Source organism: Micromys minutus (genome assembly GCF_963924665.1).
Source record: "Micromys minutus genome assembly, chromosome: 19".
NCBI classification, from domain to species: Eukaryota; Metazoa; Chordata; class Mammalia; order Rodentia; family Muridae; genus Micromys; species Micromys minutus.
This window is the reverse complement of record NC_137954.1, coordinates 53,201,189-53,213,341: the sequence shown is the minus strand read 5'-3', so window position 1 is coordinate 53,213,341 and position 12,153 is coordinate 53,201,189. Positions and strand designations below refer to the sequence as shown.

The 12,153-nt window shown below is 46.9% G+C and overlaps 1 protein-coding gene across 1 annotated transcript in view; it reads left to right on the top strand.

The window, feature by feature from the left end:
* The first annotated feature begins 3,986 nt into the window (after positions 1 to 3,986).
* The window catches only part of RAB31 (RAB31, member RAS oncogene family), a 122,256-nt gene continuing 114,089 nt past the window's right edge, over positions 3,987 to 12,153 (top strand). Inside the window, exon 1 of the mRNA XM_080932846.1 lies at positions 3,987 to 4,118. Within this exon, the coding sequence (XP_080788972.1) occupies positions 4,080 to 4,118 (39 nt within the window). The 5' untranslated portion in view covers positions 3,987 to 4,079. The remainder of the gene's footprint in view (positions 4,119 to 12,153) is intronic.

Here is a 12,153-nt window from a genome sequence, read left to right as displayed (position 1 = left end):
CACACACACACACACACACACACACTCACCTTGATTGCCTCAGAGGCTGAACATTCCTAAACTTTCCCAATCTGGGAAGTGGCCAGTCGCCCCTTAACTGAATGAATTCTTACATAGCTCCTTGGCTCTCCTGTAGTTCCAAATGTCTTCATCGCCCACTGAATCATGGCGATTCCTCTGTCTCCCTCCCTGTGTCCTAGCCCTAAGGGTCCTGCCGCAGCTCCTTTTGCCTACCCACTGGCCTCTGACATCTTTATTGATCAATCAAAAACCAATTGAGGACAAAGACCTTTAGCATTTGAACACACAGATTCCCAACTGAATCAAAACATTAGCCCAATCTCCAGCAAAACCCTAACTAAAATACCACTGCTATTTTTTTTTTAATCCCTGCTTAAATTATATCACTTTTTTCAGATTTGCAGGTCTCAGATTGAGCACACGATTTGTATATGGTATGACTCTTTCTCCCAAAGCTTTGCATGTTAGAAGAGTTGGTTTGGGTTTAGAGTGGTAATGCTTGAAGATGGAACTTTGAGGGGTAGGGCCTAGTGGGAGGTTCTTAGGTCACTGGAAGACTGTCTTACAAAATGGGTAAAGGCATCTCTCCTGGGACCTCTGAGAGCTGTCACTATGTCTTGCTTCAATCTCACTTCAGGGAGTTATTGTATGAATGAGACTAACAACTGAGGTGCCTGTTGGCTTTTTGAGCTAAGAGGTGTTCTTCGCACAAGCACTCCTGCCCTAGCCATCCGGGCACAAGGTGCTGGCAGAGATGGTCAGTTGGGTCAGAGCCTAAGCTGTCTACTTGGAGCTTTCAGCTGTTTTGTTTCCTGAGACAGGATCTCTCTGTGTAGCCCAGGCCAATCTTGGAACTTCCTCTGTAGACCAGGCTGGCCTCAAACTCAGAGGTCCACCTGCCTCTGCCTCGTGAGCGCTGGGATTAAGGATCGAAGGCACAAACCATGACTGCCCAGCTCGACTTTAAAGGTTTTCAAACTGCAAACTGAAGTTCTACTTTTAACAAGGCCTGGGTACCAGTGATGAAACATGGACCAGTCATAAGCAGCACAACAGGGAACATTGCACTCTTAAAAACCTGGAAGCCACTTAGCATTTGTCATTCCTAAAACGTCCTAAAACTGTTTCCCTGCAGTCATCTGTCCTTCCGGCCACAGCTTTATGCATGTCCTTGGCTCAATCTCAGTGATGTGGCTTTTAAGAGGCTGTCAAAGTGTCCCGGGAAGACCCTGGTGAGGAAGAGAAAAACATGTCTGGCTGACAGACTAATGTTGCCACATATGGCAGAAAGCAAGACTTTATCACAAGGCGTGCTCACATATGGTCACTCATCGTGAGCTTTAGACCAGCCTCTGTTACAGTGAGTTTGAGGCCACCCTGGGCAACTCAAGAGCTGACTCCCAAACAAATAGCAGCAGCTGCAGCAACAACAACAAGAAACAAACTCCACACCCTCAAGAAGCTTGACTACAGTGAATTAGGAATGAGGGAAGTAGTTTTTAGTGGGTCCAGGAGTTGAGAAGGCTTAATAGGTTGAAGTGATTCTCAGGGGGGGCCCCAGCTTGGGCCGGGGACCTTTTAGGGAAGTCTAAAAAACCACACGCATTTCAGATACTCCAACTGGTGAAGAAGAGACCAAAAGGGGAGGAGTGCTGGAAAGATGAAGGAAACAGGAGATCATTTTGTCTGTGAATGTCCTTCTGGGCATAGTCCACATTCTTCAGTACGCACTGCAGTTCTATGAGTCATCCACAGGAAGTAATAAAAGAAAAACTTACCTCGATTTACAAGGGGCACATTTCAACATGGAGGGTCAAATCTTACTTATTACGGAACTCAGGGGTGCAGAGAAGGCAGGAAGAAGCCTTGGCCAAGGTGTCTGTAACTGTGTCTAACAGTTGTCAGCTAAGCAAACCCAGAGCATAGAGGAGGTATTGTGCAAACACTGGGCGATGTCAGTCAGCCTGTCTTCAATCTGCCCACACAGAACTGGCTATCCTTGGTTGACTAATCAAGGAGAGATACTGACACAAAAGAGATCTTGAATAAAACCTGTGTTTATAGGCTACTTTCTGATCAATTCAGTCCAGACAAGTAGACTTCTGCAAACCTGTATCTTGACACAAAGTTCCTGCTAATCTGAGTTATTTAATTGATTGCAAGTTTGTCCTAGGGCCTGTTTTGACTCCAGGGTGCTAGAGTTCTTTTTTGTTGACCTTGCTTTAGAATTCCCACCAGGAGAGGCCACTTCAGGCCTGAGTACCTTCTATCTGGCTTGCCAGATAACCACTGTCTGCTGGGAAAATGACAAAAGCCATTGATCAAGCATGGCAAGTTATGAGAGAGGCTAAAAAACTGGAGATGTAGAATGCTCTGTTAAAACTTGCCCTGGAGGCCTGGAGACATGGCCCTGGCTTATTCTCCAAAGCTGCTGAGTTCAGATCCCAGGTCCCATATTCCCCCCTCCCACGTGACAGCTCACAACTGTAGCTCATCAATGCCCTCTTCTGGTGTGCAGATGCACATGCAGACAAAACTTCCACATATCCCAATCCCATAAACAAGTACATGTTAAAACTGGCATTTGTTGTGTTTATTTGAGACGAGGTGTCATGCAATCCATACTGGCCTAGGTAACTCAGGGTAATCTTGAACTTCTGATCCTCCTCCTGCTTAGAATTACAGGCTTATGCCTTTCAAGGGTTAATGACCTAAAACACGGAACCAAAGATGCAGAGAAACTGTAGACTCAGTATACAGATAAGAACACCTGCCTGACAAGAAAGTCAGGCAATGAGAACTTCTGCTGACGCTAGGCCTTGAAACTACAAAATACACATCTACAGCTAAAACTTCCCTCTCTCAAGTACCTCTTGAGCCCTATAAAACCCCAAGTACACTTTGGCAGCCTCCACCGTCTGAGAGACTACCGCCATGCATTGTCCTCACTAAAGGATAGTTTTGCTTCTGTCAATCTGTTTTATTTCCAGGTTGCCTGGATCAATCTGTTTCTAAGAGCCACCATGCCTGCTGGGCAGGGGATCAAACCCAGGCATGCCACAACCAACTGAGCCACATCCAGTGTTGTTATTTAAAATACATGCTTACAATTAGACGTACCAGTAAATTTAGAATACTCCCAAAGAGCTGTCATTTCTATGCAGCAACAAATGAAGTCATCCCAGAGGCTGAAGGGACACTGGGCCATAAAAAGACCAGAGGGCATGGCCCCTCAGTGCGAAGACGCACGCACGCACGCATGCATGGACGTAGCCTTGGTTTCCTAGTAGAGGAGTCTGCAGAAGGGTTGCCAGCCCCCAGTTCTGGCTTGAGGCTGGGCTCCTGCCCACACAACTGTAGTGTTTTCTATATGGAGAAAGGGGGCTTCCTCCCCAGAGTGCACCTTTCCCTTCCCAGGCCCTGGTGCTCCATATTTGGAAGCAGAAACAATTGGCTGCTTCACGAATCATCCTTGAATTATCCTTTGCTGCTTACAGAAACATGCTTGAAGGGTAAAGAGAAGTGTTGGGAGGAAGCGATTTGAAGCCTGGATATTTACAAGAGACAACTTAACCCTTTCCTCATCCCGGTCCCTCGCCGAAGTTTTTTACATCTAGAGGTCAGAGTCACTTTATGGTAGGACTACCCAGGGACTTGGAAGTGCTTCCTTGGGACCACAGCCAACTGTCCGAATTGCTCTTTATGACGCGACGAGTCCTGTGGTCCAGGTCTCCAAGGGCAAGTGATGCCCGACGAGGCTCAGAGCGGATCGAGGGGAGGACAGTCTGCCCGCAAGTCCGGTGTTGAGTGGTCACCGGAGGCTGAAGCGGCCCGAGGCCCGGGCGGAGCCGAAACCCGACGACTAGGCTAGACTAGACGCGTCGGGAGGAGCCGGCCGGCGGCACGTGACCGACAGCGGAGGCCGCGGCCCAGAAATAGCCGCTTCGGCGGTTCCGCCCCGCGGCCGGCGAGAGCCCTGGGAGACGGCTGGACGCAGGCTGGGCGCGGTGTGGCCCGGACGATGCTGCTGAGCCCTGGCCCGGCCCGACCCAGAGCACATGATGGCGATACGGGAGCTCAAAGTGTGTCTTCTTGGGGTGAGTCCTGGCCCTATCCTACAGAGATCCCGGCTCCAGCGCGCCTTTGTCCCTGCGCTGCCTGCCTCCCTCGCGTTCCCCCTGGTCTCCTGCGCTCCATCCGGTGCCGGGCACCGGCCGCCGGGTCCCACATGCTCCTGAGCGCCTCCGATCGTTGCATTTGCGGCCGCGCGTCTGGCAACCTCCGGGCTCATCAGGCTTCGGGTCGGGCCGGGTGGGGTGGAGGGGTGGGAGGTGAGGGAGTGTTGAGGAGTGGACGACAGTGGGTCCTACAGCGCCTATGGCTCTTGTCTCTGAAGCTGGTGGTTCCCTCCCCGAGGAATGTTTAAGTTACTCGGAGGAGGCTCTGGTTTTCTTCTGGCTCCTGCGGGGGTGGGTAGCGAGTGGTGGTGGCAATTGCTTTATTCTCTCAGAAAACAAAACAACAAACCAATTCTTCCAAGCAAGAGTGGGAGAACAGGGGTTTTGACCCGACTGCGAAGCCTTAAGAGCAAACTGTATGAACTGTGTGTCCAGCACACTTTCCGTGCAGTGGATGAAAATGAAGCAGGAGGAAAAACACCCGTCCCCCATCACCCTTCCTCTTCCAAAATGAGTGTTAGTCCCAAGAAATATAAAAGCAGTCATAAACAAAGAAAGAAGCAGCATTCAAACCCGGAGACTGGCAGACCAGATTGACCAACTCTGACACACTGCGCTGTCCCTTGAAAACTGCCCCAGGGGATTCAGGGTTTGGGGGGTCATTTCTTTGGGGCTACCCACATCAAGTTCTAGAAGTCTTCCCAAATAAGAGCTGATGTTTTCTGCAATCTTCTGTAGTCTTTGGCATTAGCACCAGGCACACTGCCCTAGAAGTTGGCAAATCTGGTCCTGCAAGTTAAAGTATTTCCTAAATAAAAAAGTAGGGCCATATTCATTCTTCCCAAAGAAATGCTGATGGGTCTGTCAGGATGGGTGTGGAGGCGAATGCGGGCAATGAGTGTAGATTAGGATGGAAGGAAGTGTTGGAAACTGCCCCCACACTGCCCTCAGCGCTTTCCACTTGTTGCAGGTTTGTAGAGAATCCCAGGGGGTCTGACAAAGACCCTTTCCTCCCCTACAGAGTCAAGCAAGGCCTCTCCAGGGCGCCTCACCCAGGAGGCTGAGCCTGATGCTACTCTTGGAGTTCTCTTTTGAACTTTTGGTGTCCTAGGAGAAAGTATCATGTCTGCGGGACTCTCTAGAAGTCTAGACCTGGAATTCCCACAGGAGAAAGATTTCAAAGGAATAGCGTGCCCCCAAAGAAAAGGAAGCGCTTGTGCGAAGAGCATGGAACAGCCATAGGGAACGATGAGACAGGAAACATTTTGACTCTTGAAGGTGAGTTATACCTCCTCCTTTGTAATCTACCCAAGTGCACAGGAACAGTTCCATTGACATCACCTTTAATTTTTAGTTTCAATGTCCTATCAGGACAGTGACAAAGGTGGCAAGGGCTCAAAACCAGGAATCAGGAGGCCTGGCCTGTCTTCTGCCCCAGGGCCTACAAGGGCTGAATAAGTGGTTAAGTGATTTAATTGTAGACTGGACATATCATCCCATTCACTTTGAAGGCAGAGAACTATACTCGATGGTCTCTTAAGGGGTGTGTGTTGTGTGTGTGTGTGAGTGTGTGTGTGGTGTATATGTGTGGTGTGTGGTGTGTGTGTGTGTGTGTGTGTGTGTGTGTGGTGTGTATGTGTGGTGTGTGTATGTGTGTGTGTATGTGTGGTGTGTGTATGTGTGTGTGTGTATGTGGTGTGTGTGTATATGTGTGTTATGTGTGAGTTTGTGGTGTGTGTGTGTGTGTGTGTGTGGTGTGTATGTGTGGTGTGTGTCTGTGTGTGTATGTGGTGTGTGTGTGTATGTGGTATGTGTATGTGTGGTGTGTGTGTATGTGTGTATGTCTGTGGTGTGTGTGTATGTGTGTGTTATGTGTGAGTTTGTGGTGTGTGTCTGTGTGTGTGTATGTGGTGTGTGTATGTGTGGTGTGTGTGTATGTGTGTGTATGTGGTGTGTGTGTGTATGTGTGTGTTATGTGTGAGTTTGTGGTGTGTGTGTGTGTGTGTGTGTGTGTGCGCGTATGACCACTTCCTGTTAGTCAGCAAGGATGAGAAGCCTGGGGAGATGAAGTAATTAGTGGAACTCTTATTTTTCTCTCCATCTCCACAAACAAAGCAATCTAAACAGGCTTCCTAGAGGCAGTGCAGGTGCCTTATTTTGATTTTGGTCTCTTTGTGATGGCCCTACAGGTGGGAATTTGAACTGGGGGTAAAGGATGCTGTAGCAGAGAAAGAAGAAATTTCTGGAAGTTTTGAAACTCTGTTCATATCATGCCACATCAGCAGCTCCCTGTTTTGAAGGTAGCTACACATTTTAGTGTTATCAAGGTCAAAAGATACTTTATTTCAAAGAGCAAGTGAGAGCTGGAGAGATGGATCCCCAGTTAAGAGCTCTGAATGCTCTCCCAGAGGTCCTGAGTTCAATTCTCAGCAACCACATGGTGGCTCACAACCATCTGTAATGGGATCTGATGTCCCCTTCTGGTGTGTCTGAAGACAGTAACCATGTACTCATATACATAAAGTAAAATAAATAAATCTTAAAGAAAAAAGAGGTGAACTTGTCCATACTAAGTACTAGTTCTTAGGCTCCTAGGCTTCTCTTGGCTGGTCTTTTTCTGGGCCAGACATAACAATGTGACAGGATGCATCTCTGGCTACCTACCTCAATAAGCTGCCTGTATGTTTAAGATGGCCTTGTTTAAGGGATGCCTGTATGTTTAAGGGCTGGTCCATGGCCTTGGTGTACTGTCTGGATTTGAGAGATCCCCTGGGCCTGATGATGGAGTTCACGATGAACCCATGGTTCTTTTAGGATTTTAGCAGGAATCCTAGGCCCCTGTTGTCATGGTCAGGTACACCTGCTCTGGGTGCTGTATAGCATGTATCTGGCTCTCAGCTTCCTGTTTTGTTTTAAAGCCATGATACACAGCCCTGAAGCCTCAGTATGATCTACACCCTGCCAGCTTTACCTTCTGGTAAAGAAGGTGGCAGAGTGACCAAAGGCTTGGTGGTTAGTCTTTCTGCTTGGTCACTTGTCCGAAAACATGTTTCCTCCTCAAGGTACAAGCTGTTTTTACGCTGGGTCCCTGCTGGTGCCTCCTGGCTATAGTGTCAGGCTTTTGGCTTGAAGACTTCATCTTCTGATATTAGGGTCATTGAAACAAGTAAAGTGAACATGGGTCCGATGGCATGGTCTCTTTGTCCCTATGACCCTTGCCTAGACCCTTAGTGCTCCTACTGTGTACTTAGTGTCTGACTCTGTTCCTTTGGATGAGTGCCCCATGATAGGGTTCGCATTGGTCTGGACACTTCCTGATAGCTTAGTAATGATCTTGCAAAGTTTAGGGCTTAAGAACATCAAGGTGTTTGTTTGTTTGTTTTGTTGTTTGTTTTTTTTTACTTGTTGTTCATATGTGGGTTTTCTCCTTTTTATGCTACATGGGGACAGTGTAGCGAGCCTTGTGAATGCTTTCCCCTGGGGTCAGCGGGCACACTGTGGAGGCTAGCCATGGAAAGCTAGCATGCGGAAGCACACCAGGCAGAGGTCAGCGGATACCCGGGAAACCTCAGTTTTGCCCGTAATGTGCCAGGTCATCACATTATGGAGCCTGAACTAGTATTATGAAACAGGACACTTAAAAACAACACCACCCAATGTACATTTTCAAACATGAACAAAAACAATATTGCAGCAGCTGTCTTAACCTCAGAGGTGGAAAGCTTTCCAGCACACATTTTTAGCACACACCACCATGTGGCAAAAGCAGGAAATGGAGAAGGGGGAGGAGTAGCCTATTTATTTTGGGCATGTATGCTAAAAATCTGCTTCCTGATGGGATCCCAGCAAGATTTGTATTTGTGCTTTCGTTGTTTTGACAACAATTTAGAAACTTCTGCTACTTCCTTAGCAGCCAAGCAAGTACATCTTGGTACAAGCCAAGCAGGGCTTCTCTGCTTCTGCTGAGGAGAAACCTTTCTCCGTGGCCTTTGTTAGTGTCTATATGGCATCTCACCAAAGAGCACGTACACACCCAGGGTTTCATGAGACATCCAGGCGGTGGGAATGCAGATTTGTGCAGAGCTTGTAACAGCATAAGGCTCTGTGATTGCAAGAACAATAGGACCCATAGTGCACAGGCTTCTGCCTCAAAATAGAGTAATCAGAGCCCTGTGATGTCAAGTGGGTTCTCTGAGACACATGGAGCACTCTGATATCAAAACATCAGATAAGGTTCCCTGAATTTGTTGTGAGTTCCTGGGAAATTAATGAATATGACCTTAGGTTAGACTAGACAACTATCATTTAACCCCCATTATTTCTCAGTGCATACAGTGACAATTCCAACACCACACCACAAATAACTATTGGTCTGTTTGTTGTTTCAGTATAAGAAAATACTCATGGCTGGATACTTTTGGGTACAAAGAAGATCTGGTTTATTGTTCTAGTGTCTGTAGAGTTCCCCCAAAGCATTGCCCTGGCCTTCTGACTGCATCAAATGGTGGAAAGAACACAGGGATGAGAAATTACCAACAAAAGACTTGTGGCGTGGTCAATGGGGAAGAGGTTGCTTTGGGTTGGACTCGCAGTTCTTCTATCAAAGCCTTACTGTAAGGGATTGCACAGTTCCTTTCCAGTAAAGATGTTTACGTTTCTTTTGTTGCCACCCTCTATTGTATCTCACTTAACACCCAGTATCTCTTAGCATATCGGTGACGATTCCAACACCACACCACTTTATGTGCACACACGGCTCTTCTTGCTACCTAGACAGTAAGCTCTCTACCATGAATGAGGTCGGAATTTATCTTACCTATTCCCTCAAGTAGAGCTGGTGCAGCACTTTGCCTCAACAGGTACTCAGAACAGACCTCAGCAAGCAAACTGTTCTTAATGTGTCCTCTTGTCTAGAGAGATAATCAACAGTCACACACCAGTGTCACCCTGCTACTGGCCTCTCTCCTTATCTCCCTGTGCTAGTTCCATTGTGTTGCTGAGATAAAAATACTCTGACTAAAAGCAACTTGAGGAAAAAAGGGATCTTTTTTTATTTTTTGGACAGGTCAATTCATTATTGTCTCTTTTTAAAAATCCAAAATCTCTAATCTTTGTGCTCCTGTAAAATGAAAAAAAGAGAAAGAAAGGAAGGAAGGAAGAAAGAAAGAAAACAAAAACTCAAGAGGTAAATACTTATCCCCAGAAGAATCATGTTAGCGCTAAAGCAGAGTGTGACGGCACATTCCCTTCATCCCAGCTCTCAGGAGGCAGGGGCCAGTGGATCTCTATGAATCTGAGGCCAGCCTGGCCTGCTTGGTGAGTTCCAGGACAGCCAAGGCTGTGTAGAGATTGTCTCAAAAACAAACAAACAAACCAAAGTCCATGTTTTACAGTTCAGAGGATGGAGCTCTCTCACGCTCTCCCGGGCGATTCCGCTTCTCCAGCTCTGCTGTTTCATAAGCTTAGGTTGGCTGCACATATAACCCTTGGCTGTCGTGGGTCATCTTTCCTTGGTCCTGGCAGCTCCAACATCCTCGGATCTCCACTGTAACTGAGGCTGTTACCTTATATGATGGCTTGAATATGCTTAGCCCAGGGAGTGGCACTATTAGGAGATGTGGCCTTATTGAAGTAGGTGTGTTACTGTGGGTATGGGCTTAAGATCCTCATCCCAGCTGCCCAAAAGTCAGTCTTCCACTAGCAGCCTTCAGATGGAGATGTAGAACTCTCAGCTCTGCCTGCACCATGTCTGCGTGGATGCTGCCATGCTCCCACCTTGATAATTGACCAAACCTCTGACCCTGTAAGTCTTGCCTTGGTCATAGAGTCTGCTCAGAGCAGTAAAACCCTAACTATAACACCGTTCTTAGGGTTTCTACTGCTGTGATAAAACACCATGACTAAAAGGAGATCGGGGAAGAAAGGGTTAATTTCATTTTATATCACTGAGGGAAGTCAGGGCAAGAACCTGGAGGCAGAAACTAAAGTAGAGGCCATGGATGAGTGCTGGTTACTGGTTTTCCCTTTAAGCCTTTCTTACTCTGCTTTCTTATATACCCCAGAACTATCTGGCCAGGTTCAATTACTAATCAAGGCAACCCCCCAAAGTTGCCTATAGGCAATCCTATGGAGACATTTTCTCAAGTGAGAGTCACTCTTCCCAAATAACTCTGGCTTTTGCATCAAGTTGACAGAAAACTAGCCAGCATGATTGACTCTTTCAACTTGACACACAAGCGTATCACCATTCATAGAACCGTTTCTTATTTGTCCCCAAGATGGCATGTTAATATTAATATCACAATATTAAACAATGAAACCTTTAAAATCACAGTGGTCTTTAAAAAGTTAAAGTCTCTTTAAAACATCCAAAGTCAGGGGCTGTGAGATGGCTCAGTGGTTAAGAGCACTGACTGCTCTTCTAGAGGTCCTGAGTTCAATTCCCAGCAACTGCATGGTGGCTCACAACCATCTGTAATGGCATCTGATGTCCTCTTCTAGTGTGTCTAAAGAGAGTGACAGTGGGCTCACAGACATATTTAAAGATTAAATTAATCTTAAAAAAAATCCAAAGTCTCAAGTCTTTCTAAAATATTCAGTCTCTTTAAAAACGTTTCTCAATTATGGGTTCCTAAAAAATAGAAAATAAGTTACAAACTTTACTACAGTCTCCAAGAGGGAATCATGAATCATGGCACAGTTATAAGCAAACAGTACAAAAAGCTCAGCTCAGAAGGGCTCCATTTCTGCAGCTCTGTCATGAGTAGCACACACGTAGCCCATCTCACAGGCTCAGGCCAGTGCTACTCCAGGGTTACTGCTTGGTGGTCATTCCAGGATGCCGGGGGTCTCTGCTGCCGCGCCAGTGTGCGTATTTTATTGTTATTATTATCATTACCATCATTGTTGTTATTATTTTACTTTCGACTTTTTAAAAACTAAATTTACTTATTTATTCACGTTACAACCTACTATCAGCATATCAGCCCTTCCTTCCTCTCCTCCCAGTACCCTCTCATGTAAGTCTTTCCCCCATCTCCCTTAAAAGAGAAAGCTCCTCTAGGTGTGAACCTCCTCTCCCCATCCCACCCCACAACCCACCGTCCAAACTTTCCACCCCAAACATCAAGTTGCTTCAGGACTAGGCACATTCTCTCCTGCTGAGACTAGACAAGGCTGTTCATTTAGGGGTGTGGGATCCACAGGCAGGCAGGCAAGATTCGGGGCAGCCCCTTTTCCAGTTGTTTGGGGGAACCTGTGTGTAGACCAATCTGCATATCTGCTATATATATGCTGGGTCCTAGGTCCAGCCCATGCTCACTCTTTGGTTGGTGGTCCGGTCTCTGGGAGCCTCAAGGGTCCAGGTTAGTTGACTCTGTTGGTCTTCCTGTGGAGTCCCTGTCCTCTTTCAGTCCCTCAGTCTTTCTCCTAATTCTTCCACAGGATTCCCTGAGCTTCATCTACTATTTGGGTGTGAGTCTCTGCACCTCTTTCCATTGGCTGCTGGGTGGCTCCTCGCAGAGGGCAGTTATACTAGGTTCCTGTCTAAAGGCATAACAGAATGTCATTAATAGTGTCAGGGATTGGTTCTTGCTCATGGGATGGGTCTCAGTTTGGGGGCAGTCATTGGTTGGCCTTTCCCTCAGTCTCTGCTCCATCTTTATCCTCGTGCATCTTGTAGGCAGGACACATTTTGGGTTGAAGGCTTTCTAGGTGAGTTGATGTCCTTGTCCTTCCACTAGGAATCCTGCCTGGCTACAGGAGGTGACCACTTCAGGATCTATTTCATCCACTGCTAGGAGTCTCAGCTAGAGTCACCCCTAGGAGAGTAATTTTAAGGCAAAGGATATTCATATGTTAAATCACAGTCTGACCTCCACATAGTTACAGTTACAACAATAGCATCAAATATGTCATCCACACTCAGGTATTTCCAATGGTTGCCACAGCTGTT